Below are 20,593 nucleotides of genomic sequence, written 5' to 3'. Positions count from 1 at the left end.
ATAGAAAAATTATTGTATTAAAATATTAAGTGTATTTAACCTGGTTTAATTCTACATGACTGCAGAATATGTGGAGTTGGTAAAGCTAACAAAGGATGGAACACTGACAGTGTCTTTGGTACAGCAGGGGCTAATGATTAATTTTTACTTATTACTCCAGTCTTGGTTCCTCCATGGGGTTTGAATTATAAACCCACACACCAAATAAAAAAATGAGAGAAGGCTGAAAGGAGACTAACATTCTCAGAGTTGAGTTTAGTTCTAGTCTTAGGCAGATTAGAGCAGGCAGGCTCCTGGTCAGAATTCGGGTGCCAGGCAGCCTCAACCTCCCTCCTCAGCAGCTGCTCCCATGAAATGCACTGGGTTTGAATTTCTTAAAATTATTTTGGCATTTTGGATTAAAATAAAAGGGTTTTTTCTTTATTCCTATTTAGTGAAATGTTTTACAGTATTAATTTTCTGTATAAGTTGTGCAGTCAGCAATATTTGCCCTGGGGAAAGAATCATTTGAGTATAGGAATAACCTAACATTCTATTCATTATAAGTGAAGGAAGATATTTGTCAGTTTTTCTGTTTTTTTTTTTTTTACCATCATGCATTTTAGAAGATGACTGGATTAGCTTGAAGTTGGCCATTCACATACAATTTTTTGTCAAAGCCTCTACAGAAAATTATAGTTATCACCTGAAACTTTTAATTGCTAAATACGTTTTTTTTTTTAATTACTATTGAGTGTAAGGCATTAATGGTTATTGTTCAGATATTCAAGTTTTTTCTTGCTGACTTTAGTCAAGCAGAACTTGTTTTCATTGGGAATTTTGCTGACTGAAGACTATGTAATTGCCCAGTAATTAATGTGGTTAAAAGATATCACTCTACGTGTAGTTTGCACTTTGGAACCCGAACATTCTGCCGGTTTTCGCAGCATTGCCAGAAGGGATAGTTTTGCGTAGTAATTTCTGAGTAAATTTGAGTAGTTCTCTTTAAACAGTGCTGGTTAAAAGCCATTAAGCTCTGTGAATATGTAAGGCCCTTGTTACCTTAAATAATTCCATGAATTCTCAAGTATATATTTCTAATTTCATTGTGTGCTTGTATAAATGAGTGTCCACTACAGCCTGTTACTATTTTGTTTTTGTACATCTATTCTAGGTGCGTGGAAGTTTTATACTTCAGGATGAATACCTGTAATATGCATTTATTTCCAGTTTAGCATAGGTCTTGGAGGACTTATAAAATTGTAGTTTAAAAATAAATTGCATGAGCGAAGGAACAATTGGGGTTTTTTTAAACAAGGAAGATGTGGAGCATTTTGGTTTTGTCTGTTTGGGGTTGGGGAGGAGTTGAACTCTTATTGAATGAGAAAAAATGTTTGCTTAATTGTTAACTGATGTCTGATATTCTTGATGCCAGTGCCCTCCTCACATATTTGGTCCTTAAATGTCCTGGTAATGTGCTGAGTATGGAACCTCTTAGGAAATGTCTCTCTCTTTCTGAGAAGGACCTGGTAGTTCTGACAAATCTTTCTCAAAAGCTTTGAACCTAGAGAAAAACTGTATTTTAGAAATGCAAAGTAGGCATATAGAATCAACCTGAAGTAATAAATTATTTTAAAATACTGTGATCTGATTAAAAGAAAAGCGTTTAAGTGTTAGCTCAAATCCTGTTTTCGCACTGGTCTGATCTGGAATCTCTGCAGCTCACTCAGTGTATTGCAAAGACAGCAATGGTAATCAGCCTTTTCTGTGAGAAATATTTTTTTGATTGCAACAGAGAACATACAATTATGATGATATCCATTTGGTCAAAGGTTATGTGATGAAAAGTGTTGTGTTGCATGCTTAGGAGCAGACCAAAAACAAAGATGAAAAAAAGAAAGATAATGTGCACAGACATTCTGGCAGCAGTGTTTTCTGTTGGAAAGCACATTAGCATTTTCATTTTACTTGTTTATGAGTTGGGAGTTGGACACTGTGAAACCTCTCCAGTTAGCTTCGTAAGAGTCATATGAAAACGAATTTTAAGTCACATCTTGAGTTGCTTCTTCATGAACCAGACCATCCCTTTAGGACAGTATGGAAAATCAATCTGCTTAATATGTGAACAAAAAGTCATCAAGTCTTCTTTTTAAGTATTATTAAAGGGAGAAAAGGTGCAATAATGTGTTACTTTTTATTAAGAGAAAAATCCTCATTTCAAGTGCATAAAAAAATTATCTCCAGAATTTTTATACATTTTTCCCTTCTATCTTTTTTACTTTAAAGATTCTTCTGGTAAAGGAGTGTTGGTTTTTAGAATAAGTGATTCACTCAGCACCAGACTTTCCTAGGCAGTGCATTGTGCCAAAACCTGGTATTACTCTGGGTTTGGTTTTGTTTAGTTGGTTTTTTTTCCTTTTTATTTTCCTGTAAAGCATATATTCCTTCTTAATGTGAAACGTCTTGAGCACTCTTTCATGACATTAATGACATTTATTAGTGCAAGTTACCACACATCCATATAAGCATGCATTCAAAGACTTAGATGTTTGTTTGACATGTTGTTACATTAAATTGTGTTGCTATGATGCTCTTACTGTTGCTAAGATTGTGTCAAATCTTCTATTTTCACATAACTGTTCCGTGACAAAGTTTGCTTTAGGCACAACTTGGTGCCTTTTACTCTTGGAAAGCTTTTCCCTTGTGCAGACACCTCTTTTTAAGTTCTGTTAAAGCACATCACTGGGATCTGCAGGTAAAAAGAATTTATTGCATTTGCTAATGCTGCTTAGTGACATGGAAAAGCAGGAGAATTTCAGTTGTCAGTCTGAGTTCTTGAAACTCAATAATATTTTTAGTGGAAATGCATTTGAAATGTGTGATCCTTGTATTTTGCTAGTAAATCCTCTGTTTCTGAAGTTTATCAGACAGGAACTGTAGAATAAAGGCCAGGATTTGTTATAGCATTCCCAATCCCTTAACAGGAGGTGTTTCTGTATCTTTTATTTGCTTCTAAGAAAAAAGATTGTGTTCCTAAAGCAGTGCTGTATAAAATTCAAGCATGTAGTTGGAGTGCCTGATTGCATGAACTTCTTGGAACTGATATCAGCTCCTCCTTTGAGAGGGAAGCCCTGAATTACAATGCACTGTGTCTGTTAAGACTAAGAGGAAGATAAAATGTGAGACTACTGAACCTGTCTCAAAGAGCCATTGATTCATTAGGAAGCTTTTCTTTTTGAGAGAAAGAGTTGTTATTTGTAAATGTCTTACCATGTTCATGATCAAATAGTAGAATCTAATGATTCCCAGGAAAGATTTTGAATTATTTAATGAATTAACAAAGTGATTTATTACTTCCAAAGAGGAAGCATCCCCACCAGTTTTGCTTTCTTGTTGAGATTTTTTTTTCTTAATGTCAGAAACTAAACCTTTTTCAAGAAACATTTTTGTTGAGTACAAAGATTTATGCAAGAATTTTTTTCTTTGAATTCATGATGAAAATATTTCATAGACCTGTGGAATCATAGAATGGTTAGGGTTGGAAGGTAAAAGCTTATTCATTTCCATCCCCCTGCCATGGGCAGGGACACCTTCCACTATCCAGGTTGCTCAGAGCCCCATCCAGCCTGGCCTGGGACACTGCCAGGGATGGGGCAGCCAAAGCTGCTCTGGGAAACCTGTGCCAGGGCCTCAGCACCCTCACAGGGAACAATTCCTTGCCAATATCCAATCTAACCCTGCTCTGTGTCAGTGTGAAGCCACTGCCCCTTGTCCTGTCACTCCAGGCCCTTGTCAAGAGTCTCGCTCCATCTTTCCTCTGGCTCCCTTCAGGTACATTCATTAGACTTTCACTCCTTTTATTCCTCCTGCAGCAATTAAGGTTCTAGAGCTTCTATTCCCCTTTCATGCTCCTCTGTTGAGGTTGGTTCTGTCCTCAGCAAACCCAGTCATAAATGATCTTGGAGAGATGTTGGTAGTTATGAGTATGGTTCAGATGAAAAGCCATGTCAACAGTGGATTAACTTTTTCTTTTATGATACTGTTGTGGATCAAAATGAATACATTGAACCATAGACCATCCATGGAAAGGGCATTTGGAGGTTTTCTAATCCAAACCACTGTGTAAAGCAGATCTGGTTAGAACTTGTGGCTCAGGGCTCTGTCCAGTTAAATTATTTGCAATTATCATCAGGAATTACAAGTTCACCATGTCTGTGGACAGCCTGTTCCAATATCTGGTCACAATTTTCACTATTCTGACATCTGTCCTAAGGGCTTTGTCCTAATCCCAGTGCAGCTCTGAGAACAGCCTGGCACTGTCTTTTAGAGTCCTGTGTCTAATTTATGGGTTTCAATAAAATAAGAATACTTTGAGAGTTTTTAGTCTACCATGGTCACTTTTTCTCAGACATTTGTGGGACTCAACGATGTCTGATCTTTGTGACCTAATTAGCAGATGAGAAGTCAAAATTATTATTATTTTTTTTAATGCAAACTACGTTCCAGACCTTCTGATTATCATTAGTCTGAATTAGGTTTTCAGAGGTTGTAGTTCTGGACTTGATGTTGATTAATTATAGGTATTGCCTGGCTGTACTTAACATGAATGTTTAATTTCAGTTTAATTCAAGCTGCTTTCTGAGATTTTTTTGGAGATGGATGAGGAGACGGCTTCATGAAAGGAAAGGGATTTCCTCCAAAGCACAGTGTGTTTGAATTTGTAGCCACTTTGCCAGAATTCTCACAGAAGTTTATGTGCATCCTGTAAAAATGTGTGGCTTTTGAAAGAAAAGTATATTTGTGATAAAGAAAGCTTAGAGACAGCCATTCAAGAAATGTAAAAAATAGTTAACTGTATGATTCCTTATTTTTATAAAGCAAAAACCAGCCTTTCCATGTTCACAAGAAACCAATTATGGTGAAGACTGAAGATCTAACCCTTGAGTTCCTGAAATTGTTCGGATTAAGTCTTGGGAAACATAGGTTCTGCAGATACTGAAATATGCTGAATAATACCATAATCTAATACTTCTGTAGTAGGTAATGTATTATTTGAAATCATCTTTTAGTATCTAGAGAGAAGAAGTTGGTGTTTTTTAAGTAGATGATTGTCAAAGTTGGGGGAAATTTCTTAGAACATGGGTTTCCCAGTTTTCTGTTAGTTTCTTCTAGGATATGGCTGAGGAATTGATATGTTCTAATATGTTCTGCACACTAGGCTGTGATGCTGTGGGTTGTTTTTGTTTTTTCCCCCTCCTATGTTATAACTGAATTTGACTTGCCCTCTCTGTAAGAGTTCTCAGAGCTCATTTTCCTCCTGTGGGTAAAAATGGAAGTCTTGCTTTCTTTTTTGTGTTGTTGTGTTTGAACTATGGAAGTGAAAAGGGCTTTGAATTTGTGCTTCATTGTTTTTTCCTGCTTTGCTCACAGTTTCAAAAAGCCAAGAGGTATATGCCGAAGAAGAGTGCCCTCAAGTTCTAAACCACAAATTTTTGTGGAGTTGATTTTGTAGATTATCTTAATACCAGTTTTTGTGGAGTTTCTGAGGTTTTTTCTCATCCTAGTTCAGTCCCCTGAAGATGAGAATATTGTTCCTAACGATAATTTATATTTCCTTAATAAAAGCTATATGAAGCTGAAGTGTTTATTTGTATAATATGGTTCTTTTTCCTTCTAAAAATGCTTTTAACATTGGGGAAGGCAGTTATGGAAGTCATATGTTGTGTAAGATGGTCTTGCTACATGAAGATGATACAAATGCTACAAATTTTTCTGGTACTGTTCTGTTACTTGCAGCATTGGCATGTAAAAGTAGAGTTATTTCAAAATTGCTGGTGATGCTAGATGTGGAACATCACATCATAGGATATGGAATCTTATATGCTTCTTGCAGGATCTGGATCTTTTGGTTCAGGAGTCTCTTTCTCTCTTTCTCTCTTTCTTTCTCTATTTCTCTTTCATTCTCTCTCTCTCTTTCTCTCTCTCTCACTCTTTCTCTCTCTCTTTCTCTCTTTCTCTCTCTCTAAAATTCACTGAAGGAACTGATAGGATTTTAGATATTGTAATTTGGTTTACAAATTCTCTTTGACTTATATTGTCACATTCCTTAATGTGCTGTCATCATCTCTAAGCATTGAAACCTTCTGGAAACTCTTCAGAATAAATGGATCAAAGGGTAGACCCAAAAGGTGAAAAGTAAATTCTCTGGGTGTTTGCTCCAGTGCCTGACTGCTACTGCTTCTTAGACCAAAGTCTCAGTCCCTGCAGATATTCTAAACTTGACTCTGTGTGGTTTTAGGCAGTGCCTGAGCTGGCCTTGCTTTCAGGTTAGGTTGCATGAGTTGTCCTGAGAAGCTTTGCAAACTAAATTGTGATTCCTTTAATGTTGTGCTGCTTTATTTAGGCTGTGGAAGAAAATTCCTTACAATGGGCCAGGCTTTCATTTTTCTTAAAAGTACCATAGGCTTGAGTAGAATCAATTGTAATATAAGCAACTACAACTGTAAAATAGGTGGGTCTGCAATTGCTGACTTTTTTGGTTTTTGGGGTTTTTTTTCTCTATTAGAAAAGTTTTAATATTATTATAATGTACTAAGTGTTTATTGAGTCAGTACTGGCAGTGAAATCATAGAATAATTTAGATTAGAAAAGCCCTTTAGGATCATGTAGTCCAACCATTAACTTCTGACTGCCAAGTCCACCTCTGAGCCACATCCCCAGGTGCCACAACTATGTCTTGTAAATAACTTTATGTGATTTAACCACATCCCTGGGCAGCCTGTTCCAATGTCTGGCAACACTTTTGGTGAAGAAATTTTCCCTAATATCCAATCTAAACCTCCCCTGGCACAACTTGAGGCCATCTCCTCTTCTCCTATCACTTTGTACATTGGAGAAGAGCCTGACCCTCCTCTGGCTGCACCCTCCTGTCAGGGAGTGATGTCCCCCTGAGCCTCTTTTTCTCTGGGCTAAATGAACCAACCTCAGTTCCCAGAGAAATTGCTGTGACGTCTTCTATGTTGTTTTCTTATTCCCCATAACTTTGAAGTTGTCTTAATTCACTGTGTCTGGGCAGGCTCCTGTCCCCTGTTAAAATAAAGGTGCTAACAGCCCTGTCACTCTGGGAGCTGACCAGCACTCTGCTTCCTGCCAGGGGAAATTTCCCACATGTCCCATTTTGTGATGGATTCCACACTGGAATGTCATGGAGAGCACTGGTATTTTGGTGTTGCCTGGTTTTCACTGTCTTACAATGGGGTAGAACATGCAGCATGCAGAATTGTTAGGTGGATTTTCTTCTTTAGGAAATTTTACAAATGCTCTGAATATATTTTTGTTTCCATTATGCTGTACATTCATATTCTGGTCTTTCTTGAGCTAAGTGTTCTTTTGTAGATGTGTCTTGTGTTATTATTTTTTCCAATTAATGGCTTAGTAGCTCTTAGAAGTCTTTAAGATGCCAAATGCTTATCCTGCAGCTGTAATTGGTATAGATCAGGAGAAAAGCCTGAATCAGCTAGGCAAAATAAGAAAGTTTGTTCCTGCTTTAAAATTTCTAAGAATACTTGGAGTTTTGGTGAAAGAGCCATGGGGAAAAGTGCATGTGGGCTGGTTAGATCTTGGTGATACAGAAGTTTATCATCATCTGCCCTGCTCTTTATCATAGAGGTATTGCCAGTGTGCATGCTTTCTAAATTGCAACATTTTTTAGTTTTATTGGGATATTTTTTATTGTTTTTGTTTTTAATCTCATACTTATCCTGGGTAGACTTTTTGGAACCTGCAGTTTCAGCCAAAAATTTATTCTTCAAATGTTGTGGTCTATGTTATGTCCAGTGAAGGAACAGCTAATAAACCTGTCCTGGACTAAACACAGTGGAAGAGGCATTTAGGAAACATAAGAATGAAAGTAAAACTGATAGGTTGTCATAGACAGGAATTACCCACTCCTGGGGTTTGCCAGAAATACAAGTGCAGCAGCCCCACCCTCAGGCAGCTCCTCACACACTATATAAACAGCTGTATACTCTGTCAGTTGTTCTGTTAAAATGTACAAAATTCAGCCTCAAACTTACAGGCCAGGTTATGCAGAAGTCACTTGATTGTACCAGAAGAATCAGTTCTCTATTACTTAGAAAAATTTGGATTATCAAGTAATGGATCAGGGCTTGATTAATTTGAATTCTCACTAACCAGAGGTGGATGTGAATGGGGAATTCTTCGTATTCACCATTTGGTCTTTCCATCACTTTTGCCTTTTGGATGTGAAGAACACCAGGATTTCTGGTAAGATTACAACATCCTTTCTCCCCCTAACTGTTGGAATTGAGAAGAGGGGCTTTTTTTTCCCAGCTTACATTTTTCTGCCATATTTCTTGGGAATGGCTCTTGATCTTCCTGTGTATAAAACCAAGATTTTGGCGTGTCTGTTGGGTAAGCACGTTTCACAAAGTTCTCATGACCTGCTTTAAGCTACTGACCAGGCTTTGGTGACTGTAATTGGCACAGGAAAGCTTGTGAGCTTCTCAGGTATGCACATCATTCTGAGTAATTTCATCATGCAGCCTTACCAGCTGGAGAAAGTCTTTAGCAACCTCAACTGAAACGCAATGTTGGCCCTGCTTTGAGCAGGAGCTTGGGTTGGATGACTTACTTGTCTGAATTTTGGCAGAAGTTATTGTTCCATTTGGTGGATACAACCTTGTTGATAAAACCTACTCAAAATTCAGTGGCTTGTGTGTTCGTTGTCCATGGAAAGTTTCCTTCTTTTCACAGCGTGTGACTGGAGAGCTTCTCAAGCCTTTTAGGACATGACTGTCTGAGAATTGTAATGTTTTGGAAATGACCTGGGCTGGATGACCTACTGTGTCTTTTCCAACCATAATTTCTATGACTCTGTAATTTTGAGGTTGATTTCTTGTTGCCCAATTTTACAGTTACTTAATTCCAGTATCGGGCATATTTCAAGAGACCACATTTAGTCATGGTAAGACTGTGTGGGTTGTTTTGTCTTTTTCTGTTATTTTTCAAATCCTGAAGATTGTCAGCACTTAATGTATTCTTTCCTATTCTGGTGCCACAAATAATGTTTCTACCCTGTGAGCAAAGAAAAGTCTGATTTCCTATTTTGGAATAAATGATTGGAATAGGTTGATTAAAAGAACTTGCTCCCAAATTTGTTGTAGGTCTAAGGAGAGTGTTAGACTACTTCTGTTATTTATTTGTACTAGAAATGCATTTCCATCATGAAAATAAGGGATAGGATTGAGAAATTATGTGTTTGGGCATATTTTCAGCATTGTTGTCAGTTAAATATATAATGAATTATTAATACATTTTTTGAGCTAAATGCACATGTCATTTGAGGACTGTGAATGTCTCCTGCTTCTTTCTTTAAACAGTTCCTGTAACACTGGTGTGGCCCTTTTCCCTGCAGAAGGCTCCCTTTTTATGCAAAAAGAGATCACATTTTGGGAAAGACATCTCCTAATAAGAGCTCTTGCACCAACACTCTTTGAAGAGAACCTCAGTGTCTGAGTTTTTGAAGTACCTTATATCAGCATCCCTCAGGATTTATTCCATGCTTTCTATTCCAATCTTCTGCTGCATATTTGTGACACACACTGAGTTTGCCAATTTCTGATATTTTTAGATTTATTTTTTTTTGTCTGCAGCAAACACCACATGAAACAAATCAGGATTTAATTTTGAAACAGAGGTGCATGGATGTGTATGAATATAAATTATATGCACCCAAAGAGCAAACAGACCTAGAACTCTGTCACCTGGGGGAGAATCTCTTAGTGGGGTCTCTGAAGAACTGGAAATTGGAGGATTAACAGCTAGATGTGAAAACACCATTGATATTACAGGGACTTGCTTGGATGGAAATTGGAGGATTAACAGCTGGATGTGAAAACACCATTGATACTACAGAGACTTGCTTGGACTTTGTTTATCTTTTATTCAATTGGAGTGATACGTGGAATAATTCATAAATTAATCACACTGTAAGCCACAAAATGTCTGTGTTTCAAATTTGTGGGGTAAAGGTAATCTTAGGTCAGCATAATCCCAGGATTGTTACCAGACTTAAAAAAAAACTATATGTGAAATGCAATAAAAAAGATGATGGATTCAATAACAGGTTACTCTCCAGTTTTTCTTCTGCCCTACATTCTTTTTCTCTATCAAAACTTCTGTTTTATTTATGCATAGTTTCTTATAAATGATCTTGAAGGAGAAATGGAAATCCTCACATGTTTTCTTTACAGGGCCTTCTGTCTTTACTGCCTCAGGTCAGTGTTGTATTTGAAGAGAAATCAAAGTAGTTAATCACTTCTTAGAACATGATTTTACATATTTTCTATTTTTGTTTGCCTTTTATTTTTTTAGAGCCTCTCCATTTTAGCATGCCTTTCCAAAATTGCTTTAATTCCTGTTGAACTCCTCTGAACTTGTTCCAGTATGTGTTTTTAAAATGCAGTGTGCTGAATGTACTTTCCCTGGTTGAGACATAACCAGTTCTGAGATGATGGGAATAACGTCTCATGCACTTTGTGGGGAAAATCTGCTTTGAAGGAACTTTGTGTAGAGCCTGTAAGACCTGTTGATGTGATACAGAGCGTGTAGATAAAATACCTGTTTGCCTTTCACCTTCTCCAGCTGGCTGCTCTGCCTGCTACCTGAACATTGCATTCTGCTGTGGTTGTGTCGATCCCCAGTCTGGTTTGGATGGTCTTTCCTGAAATGTGGCATGAATACAGTGACATTCTCAGTTTGTGCTGTCTCCATCTGCAGTCCTGTGCTGTACACACTGTCTCCAACCATCGTTTGTGCACACACTTGCACACACTCCAGAGCTATGTGTTAAAGCTCTGAATGCTGATAGAGTGCATGAGTGTTTGACCAATTAACCTTAACACTGATGGGAAAAATACCCACCTACCTTCTTCCTCTCTTGAAAAATAAGCCAGCACAAAACTCAACCCACACAAAGCCAACAAAATGCCTTGCAGTCCCTAAGAAGATACTTAGTTCTTATACCACATGAGTCTGTTGAGCAATACTTCAATTTAAACAAATATTTCTACTTACACTGTGATAATGGTGATTTATCATTGAATCACTTAAAGGTCATTTCCCTGCCATGGGCAGGGACACTTTCCACTATCCCAGGTTGCTCACAGCCCCATCCAGCCTGGCCTGGAACACTTCCAGGGATGGGGCAGCCACAGCTGCTCTGGGAAACCTGTGCCAGGGCCTCAGCACTCTCAAAGGGGAGAATTTCTTCCTATCATCCAATCTAACCCTGCTCTCATGTAAACAGTCCCTTTCCATCTTTTCTGCGGTAGTAAAAGCTTATCCAGCCTATAGATTGTTTTAACTGAAGTCAATTAGCTTTACAAACATTTTAACATCCTATAAAAACTGTAAGGGTTTTCTTGATCATCCTTCATTTGCATGTCAGAATTATAGATTTATATATTTTGTTAATGCATAATACATTTCTTTCAACAGCTTTGTATATCTTGAGTTACTTTCATTAGCTGAGTAACTTAGCCTGCTTTTTTTAAAAGGAACTGCAGTTTAACTATAAATACATCCAAATGCCACAGAATTCAGGGCTACAAGTCAAAAATGCTGATCAGTTTGTAAAATCTTAATCAGCTCCTCCATGAAACCTAGGGACGGACCTCTGTGGTATCAGAAATATTTCCAGAAATTCACCACAGTCTTTTTCCAAGCTGCAGTTTGTTCTGATGTTGCCAGACAGCTAAGAAGAGATGGGAAAAGCAGGAAATCTTTTTGGATTTAATCACAGTGCTGATTTAAAAAAGCAACTTAACAATGGAAAATATTTTTTATGCTTTAAATCATAAACACAAAACTATACAAGGTCCATGGTAGATCATGATTGCATTAAGATAGATTGTTTTCCTCACAAGTGAAGATAGCCCTTCATTTTGGAATCTGGTGGTCAGAAATCCTATTTTCTGGACATATTTATGTTGTTGTGTTTTTTGGTCATATATATATATATATGTGTCCAGACCTAGATTATTTGATGGTTGTAGTATCATTTGTTGAAGTAATGGGGACCTGTTTGCTATATCTGAAATCTTTAGATATAACTTTTAGGTAACATCTTCCTATTTTCCTCTATGAGAAAGCTTTTCCTGGATTTTTGCTTTCAAAAGATGTTGGACTATGTTGGTGGGCAGTGCTTATGTTTTCCCCTGTAGTTTTTCAAATTCTATTGTAAAATACCCAATTTTCTGTATTTAACTCTATCAATACAAAAGTGCTTCTTAAGAGAGATCTTGCAGTTCTTGGCCTTGCATCCTCTGTGTGAAAAATTTCTTATTTAGGCCCCTTAATCTGTTTTAGGACTTAAAAATTATGGATATTTTAGGTAGGCTGTGGAGATGAGACTAGAGAAAAGGACTAAATGCTCATTTCTGAGCAAGCAGGGGATGAGGTTATAAAAATGTTTTAAAATCAAGATTTCTTTTGTGTTCTAGTGCCTGCTGAAAGATGGATGATGATGACTTTGGAGGATTTGAGGTATGCTGTTTGGATAACTTTGTTTTGAAATTTAACTTTTTAAACTATTTTATGGACATTTGTAGCATTTTGTAAAATATGTAACAGTTTCTTCTTGTTTCCAGGCAGCAGAGAGTTATGAGTTTGGAAATGGTGAAAAGCATACCACGTCTCCTGCTATTGCTTGGGCAGCATTTCCTACAGGTATTGAAAGAATCACTGTAAAAATTTAATATTCTATCCCTGTCCTTATATATTCACTATAAAAATTAGTGCTTAGAAGGGTGTATACAATAAAATAATGCACAATAGAAAACAGCCAGCAGTCAAAATTTTAGCATAAGAATGTTCCTGAGCAATTATTTTGGGTAACGGCACTTCTCAAAGTTAAATTTTATTGAGGAATGAAAGAGAAAATCAGTATATACAGTAGAAGAGGAATGGAACTTCATCATTCATGGGATATTCTTTACTTTTGAGTGTGGAAGATCTTTTGCAAATCGTAGGAAAACAGAAAAAGTAGGGTTAAAAATAGGATTGTGAGGAAGTCTTTTACTTGGGAGGTATGAGAGTGATTTTTTTTACTTAAGCTATTTATGTAGTTGAAAAATATATTACATGTTCTTTCTCTCAAGCAGAAGCAGAAACGTTAGGGAACTATTTTATTAATTTACACAGGTACCAGGTGCCTGTTTGGATTTTAAGAAATTGATAGAAGTTTATTAAATGTATACTATCAGAAGAACCAAAAGATTATGGAGATGTTACTGATTTTTTTGTAGTCTTTGTAGTAAAATCTGTAGATTTTACTGTTTTCATAAAACAAAAAAGCACTTTTGCAGCGTCAGAGGACAAAAAGAACCAACAACCCACACTGTATTGTTATGCAAAATAAATTATGCAAAACAAGGCAGGGATTTTTCTCAACATGAACTCTCTATAAATCATGTTCTTAGAATGTTTTTATTAATTTATTTCTGGCTTTCATCTATTACAGAAGAATTAGTTTTGTCATTGAAACAGAGGAAAACAAATACTAAGGAAATGATATTTTTCCAAATAACTTTATTATTCTTCTCGTCATTTTGATGGATATTTAAAATTACTGCTTAAATTCAGTAGTCTGTCTTATTGTGTTTAATAAATTAAATCAAATAGAGCTGTGCAGTGTCTGTCAGCGAAGTCCAATTAAAATCCTGTAAAGTGTGTAGAATTGAAATTATTTGTACATAATACGTATTTTTTTAAAATTATTTTAACTGACCCAGAAGTCCTAGGGTAAGTTATACCAAGGTATGTTAAGTGTTTCAAAATTAAAAGAAACTCCTGTATTCTGGATGTTTTGCTACTGTAAAATCTTTACATGACTTTTTAATGCAAATATTGCTGTGAATAAATTAGTTTATTGCAATAGGCAAGGTTTTAATAATATTGGTCAAAGGCTTCTTGGGCATCAACTTGTAGGTAAATGTTTTTAGTAACAGAAATAACTGAATTGTTTGCCCAATGTTATCTATACATAAAGATGTTCTTGCCTTACCCTAGAAATTTCTCAGTAAGGCTTGCTGAAATATTCAAATGTGTTATGGTGCTATTGAGGTGATTTTGCTAAATTTGGGGGGTGATAGCATTGCTTACAACCAAGATTTGATGGACTTTCCAGAGGAGCAGTTGCTCATCTTGTGAATTTCCTACATATTTGATGTTTGGGAAGTCATGAAACAAACCACTGAAGCCTGTGGCTGTATTTTTCAGTGTGTAGGGAGAATTCAGAAATTATTTCTAAGGCCTCAATAGTGATTTCAGTGTAATTTTGTCCTTGGAATTGGGCTTCTTGCTATCTTTTTGGTAGCATGTACCACGTGGATGTAGATTTAAAATGCTAGGATGGTAGATGTAATAACTTTCCTTCTGGAATATTTTGGCTTTGGAAGAATAAAATGTGGGGAAGAACTTTGTGCTGTGAGTTATCAGAAATCAACTTGAGAATGCATCAGATTGGTTTTTCCCATTGTAGACACAAGACTAGTTTTAAACTCAAACTTTCTACCTGTATGTTATTTTTCACTGAAAATGTTCAGGCATAGAGTTTTCAGTGTATACAGTATAACTGGGAGTGTTCTTGAATTGTAATATCAAGACAAGAGGAGTTGAGGAAGGAAATTTAATTTTGTTTCTTAGGTTTGTTTTTTTTTTAACAGCTGAAACCTATATGTAGGGAAACTGTGCTACAAGTAGCTTGCAGCATTCTACAAAAATATGTAAAATAATTATTATATGGTCTTTTGCTCAGAATATTCTTAATATTGGGAAGCCAGTGTTTCAGAAATTATTAGATACTTTTAAAGTACAATCCTGTCTGTATCTTATTTCAGTCTTTTTGGGTGTATGACTTTTGAGTGCCTGTGATTGAGTGCATGCTTCTGTTCTCTATAGTGCTGCAGCTCTGATCAATGATCAATAAATTTATTTGGAAATTCATCAGGGCTATCAGACTTAGCCTGTTGGAGTCAGGTCAGGTAGCTCCAAGAGAGGAGAGTTTTGGTTTCAGGGGTTGTGAAACTTTTCCATTATGGTAACTAAGGCATGGTTCAGGAATGATTTAGGGGTTCTCTTTATAAGCAAATTTTGAGCTGAACTAAAATGCAATTTCACCAGTATATACACAAGAGGAATGAATTAAGAGAGCTTGAATTACAGACATATCACATGTAATTCTAGGAATGTCTAATTTTTGAATCTTTAGCATTGCTGAAAAGTGAAAAGAAGGTTTTGTAAAAAAGATGTTTGATACCTTGGAGAGTTGCCACCTTTTCTTGTCTTCTGCAAGGTCATGTGTTTAGTCAAAAATTTTAAACCACAGTGTTCAAAGTGCTCACCAGTTGTTGCTCTTCATTTCCTAGGTTTCATTTTGACAACTTAAAGAGTGGAGATTTTGTTTCTGGTTTGTTTTTTTCTCCACTTCAAGATGCTAAGCATTCATTACTGTAATGAGAGCTACTGAAAGCTCCACCTGATTGTAGTAGATTTCACATAAAAGTCTACTGCCTGAAAAATGAAGTTTTATCTCTAGGATTAGACACCTAAAGTATGTGAATACCTAGAGCTCTAACCTCAGCAAGTCTACATTCCTCATATGTGCCCAGTCTCCATGGCTGTTTTTACTTTTGTGATAAATTATTTATATGTGAACTATGACTATGCTATGGTAATCCTCACCAAAGGTTGAACACACTCATCACAAGGATCATGCTCAGTTTTTCCATGTGAATTGACAGTTTTAGTCAGAGAACCATCTTGCCTACTCAGTCAGAAGTTGCCTGGTAGATTATTTTAGCTGTTTTTCCATCAGATGGAAATTGATTTAAAACTGAGACTCAGGGTGTTAAGTGATATAATAAAGCTGAGATTTAAATGTTTGTTTAGATACAAAAAGATCATCTATATCACTTCACTGCCACTTGAATTAACAGAGTAGGTAATTGTTATAGGAAGCTGCCTTTGAAAGAAGGCATTTGGAATGGGAGAGGAGTTTTACCTTAAGATGCATAAAAGAAAGCCAAAAAAGTCCTGTTTCCAGTTTTGGGGAAGAGATAACTATTAAAATGCAGTTGCCTAAACTGGTTCCTGTTCTGTTTGCTGAAGTGCACTCCTCTAGGCTTTTCAGCCAAATTTCCATCTTCTGCTGAGCTGTGATTTTTCTTTTTCCTATGTTTTTGACGCATCCAAATCTACTATCATTGCAGTTACCCTACTGACACTTTGCTGCCTGATGGTCTATTTTCTGTCCTCCGTTCATTCAATGAGGTTTGCATGTTCCTGTGTGTTATATCTGAATCCTAGAACTGGGAGCTGAAGAAGATGGGACAGAGAGTGCCTGGATTCAAGGATTAGTGTGTCCTTTGGAATGCCTTGAGGCCAGTTGTACACACTGGTTTGTGCTGAGTACTTGCGCAGTATTCAACAGTGATATCCAGAGCCTGAGCCTTGCTCCAGGCTAGAAGCATCTTTTACATGTTGCCAGAGTTATAATATATAATGGGAGCTGCTTCTTATGAAACAAAGGGATGTGCTTTCTTGCCTATTGAAAAGACACACCTGGAGCTGATCATGTCATTTGCAGGACTTTGCTGTTAAATTAAAAATGTAGACAAAACTTTATGTTTTTCTTTCTTTTTATGTAGTTTGTTTAGTTTATGTGTTTTTTAAAAGCAAGATTTTCTGTTGTACCAGGTTGGTAATGCTGATGCACTGTTCAGGGTTTTTATGACCTGACTGGAATTTGGTATGGAAGATCTCTCAGTCTAGTGGTAATTCCATTTAAATTTTATTAGCTAGAGAGTTATTTACTTTGTTGTCTTTTTATGTCATATAAAATATAAAGCTCTTGTATCCTGTGTCTTGACAAGCTGTTTGTATGTGGCTTCTAGGACAGTTGTAGATTTTTTTAACTTTAAAATGTATAAAACTTGGGAAATTATAATTTTGTTGACTGAAACGGATTAAAGATCATGCTGAAGCTGAAAGGCTGTGTGAATCAAAAGAGACAGAGTTAAAACTGATCCTTTTGAGAGCTGTTGTCTTGTAAAATAGAAGTCTCAATTTATTGCGACTACAGCTTTGAATGTCCTTAACTCAATACTACTGAAAAACACAGGAATTACTTTTCAGTGCAACTGAATTATAAGAGGTAACAAGCTTGCATTGGTATGACTTAACTTGTGATGGGTTTTACCAGGCATGAACTGCAGAAACAGAGCTAATTTTGGGGTAGTTCTTCATACTGTGTGTTTTCTGTTTCCAGTACCTGAGGTCCATAGATCTGATGTTCCCCTGGAGCACTCTGTGCCTTCTTCCCACCTGCTTCCTTCTGACTCTTTCATTTTATCAAGTGATAATGTGGCAACAGCTATTCCAACAGGGAAGAGTGTGATAAATCCAGCTGTTCCTGAAGAACAGGTAAACCCACAATTTTTGTGCTTCAATGTGGGAACTTAATGTATTAAATATCAATGTTGCATTTTTTCTGTGCACACTTAGGCTGAAATGCTTTTTAAGGGCAAAAGGTCCTTGGATTTCTGTGATGCAGACTTTGAAGTAAAATGATTTTTAAATTGTCTATGAAGCCTATAACTGATAGAAACCATACTACTTTGATTGTTTTTAGAGTTATTAAAAGTTGAAGACAGGCTGATAGTGCTGGGCATGCATGAAGGAAACATCAGCAGGAAGGTTCTCTCAAAAAGCTGGCTACTGTTCAAACCTGATCATACTTGTTTGTTTTCTCAAGAGGTTTTAGTACTAGGTTTTTAGGATTTTCAAGGATGGGACTCTGAGCAACCTGGTCCAGTGAAAGGGATTCCCATTCCTGCCCATGACTTGGCATTGGAACAAGATGATCTTCAAGGTCCCTTTCCAACCCAAACCATTCTATGACTAGATAATTAACATTTAATCTTTACTTAATTATAATCAAATTAATTTTAGGGAGGTTAAATTTTACTTTGCTTTACTTTATTTTTCCCCATTATTTTAATGTTGATTTTTTTTTTTGTCTTTGTGGTCTAGTTTTGGGTTCTTAATCTCTCCTGTGGTTACAATGCTGCTCAGAACTGATCTTCGTTTCTTTCTGGGTGTGAAAATGTTTAGTTTTTAACTAAACAACTAGGTGAGGAAGGAAGGGAAAAGCCTTTCTGCCTGGAGATTATCACAATTTCATCAAAATCACCAGAGCTGCTGCAGTTGAGACTTAAATAGATTTACCTTTCTGAGTTTTTTGTTGCCATAATTGCAATGACCCCCATTTGAACATGTTAATTCATTGTAAACTTTCTTGTTTCGGGATGTGGGATAATGTGTACTTGAATTAGAAAAGGGTCTTGTCTCACTGTGAAGCAATCAATGTTTTGGACTAATTGTCAACCATCCTGATTTTAGCACTTTCTTGGTTTTTTTTTTTTTTTCTTCAGGTAGACTCATGAAGTCTCAAGGTTGCTCCTGGTGAAAGCTGAGTTTCATTATTAAGTCAGATTTTAATTTTCTGATCATTTAAAAGCATTTCTTTAGAGCTATTTACAATAACATTCACAAAATACAAGTTTTGGTTTAAATGAGTCTTATCTTTTTCCTTTGAAGGGCAATTGTATTTTCACACTTCCAGAAGGACTGTGGCACCAATTTTGATTTAATTAATTGGTCACCACTTTGTGTTTGTTCCCAGGATAATGTTCTGGGGAAAGCCTATAAAAAGTGAAGAAGAGATGTGCCCAGATGTGCAAATGATATAAAAGAAATTTATAAGTCCAAAAGTTATGGGGTGTTTTTTAAAAATTTTTTTATTTTTTTCTTGAGAGGGAAAGGTGTTTGTTTTCTTTTTTTGACTGATGCCAGCCAGGGTAATTTTCTGTATTGAAGGCTCTTCATCTGGCTGTCTGACAAAGTTTTGATAAGTAAATTTCTTTTACTGGCAGGATGATCAAAAAGCGATTTTCTTCAGCCACTACAGATCCTGCCTTTTTTAATTTTGCCTAGGAGTGAATAACCTTCAACCTTTTTTGTTTCAGCTAGGCCAGCAATTTTGGCTTTTGTATTCTCTGGAAAGAGCACTTGGGTTATTCCAGAACACTGAGGCCTAGGGGTATTTTTTAAAACTATAAAGTCATTTAGTTAGGTAATCTTACAGAAAAATAGAAAACATATTTTGTTACTTCAGACTAAGAGTGTGTGCAAATTCTAGTTGTAGTCCATGTTTCACTTTTTCTCATCTTGTTCTGTTCAGCTACTGACAGACTCATCATTCCATAAATTCTCTGTAATGCAGAAAATAGTACAAATTTTAAAACTTGATTAGCAAGTCCTGCTGAAGAGAGTTGAGAACAGGTCCTTCAACATTATTTTGAAATGGAGATGACTTTGCACTAAGGAGTAAACTAAAGGAAAGTGATGGACATAAAACCAAAATAAAATATTCGTACACTTATTGGAGGGTGGTATTAGTAGAACTGTATTCTTATATAATTCTAGTTCCAGAGCCTCTTGAGGTTTCAGGTAGAAACATCCTTCCCTATTATAGGTTCCATACACACAGTTTCTGGTGGTGCCAGACTCTAATCTTGAGTAGTACTCAGAAGTGGAATTGGCACATATGGCTTCTCTTTGCTTCTTACAGGAGAATTAATTTACCAGCTTTTTCCTTGAAGTTCTTTTCCAGCAAAAAGAGCAAGTCTTTGCCCTCTCCTTAATTTTTTTAAAAGGGATAAATAAAGCTTTGACTTTTGTTATTTATACCACAAAATGTTTTAAACATCACCTAATTTATTTGTGTTCTTTTCTGCAAGTGTGGGCTTGCCATCAATGTTTCACCCGTTTTCACAGTGTACTGAAACAGCAATCACTACATGTTTAGAGATGTCTGAATTACTTTTATTCTCTTAGACTAGCCTAAGGATGAGATATTTATTTTAGAACAAAGCCTTTGTATTCCCCTTCTGTGACCACTGCAGTGTGCACTGGGTGAAAACATGGAATGACTAATCCAAGGAGAGTTTGTTTCCCTGATGCATTGAGAGAGATGACTCAATTCCACTTTTCTCCTATGAATTAGACTCAAGCAGATATTCCAGTTGCCTCTTCAAATGTAATTGAAGACAAGACTTTAGCTGATGTTGAGACAAAGAGAAAAATTAAAACTAAGAGCTGCCTTCAACAAGCTGTTGCCAACCTCGAAATCAAGCTTTGCAGTGCTGAAGAAGAAAAACTAAAAATAAAAAAGGTATGAGTAGTCATTTTGGAGGAAAACATTTGGAATTTATATAGGAATTAAATATAGGTGGAGCCAGTAGAGGTTTGAAATTTGTTTGAAGTTCATTTTTTTTCATAGAAATCAGCCAAATTCCAGAGAAACTGACCAAATTTAGAATCAATAAGGTTGGAAAAGACTTTAAAGACCACTGAGTTCAACCTGTGCCAGATCCTCCTCTTGTCACCGACCCAGGGCATTAAGTGCCATATCCCGGCATTCTTTGGACACCTCCAGGGATGGGGACTCCAACACCTCCCTGGGCAGCCC

The 20,593-nt window shown here is 36.5% G+C and overlaps 1 protein-coding gene across 3 annotated transcripts in view; it reads left to right on the top strand.

Moving 5' to 3' along the window:
• CCDC91 (coiled-coil domain containing 91) overlaps positions 1-20,593 on the top strand; it is a 111,562-nt gene that overhangs the window by 9,887 nt on the left and 81,082 nt on the right. For all 3 annotated transcript variants that reach the window (XM_079303807.1, XM_079303806.1, XM_079303805.1), the window contains 4 exons: positions 12,504-12,546; positions 12,651-12,729; positions 17,330-17,484; positions 20,129-20,296. In XM_079303807.1, coding sequence (XP_079159933.1) covers positions 12,517-12,546; positions 12,651-12,729; positions 17,330-17,484; positions 20,129-20,296 — 432 coding nt within the window. In that variant the 5' untranslated portion in view covers positions 12,504-12,516. The remainder of the gene's footprint in view (positions 1-12,503; positions 12,547-12,650; positions 12,730-17,329; positions 17,485-20,128; positions 20,297-20,593) is intronic.

This window comes from Erithacus rubecula, assembly GCF_903797595.1.
Source record: "Erithacus rubecula genome assembly, chromosome: 4".
In the NCBI taxonomy this organism is placed as follows: Eukaryota; Metazoa; Chordata; class Aves; order Passeriformes; family Muscicapidae; genus Erithacus; species Erithacus rubecula.
The sequence above is the reverse complement of the archived record's forward strand: the minus strand, read 5'-3'. Positions and strand labels throughout refer to the sequence as shown.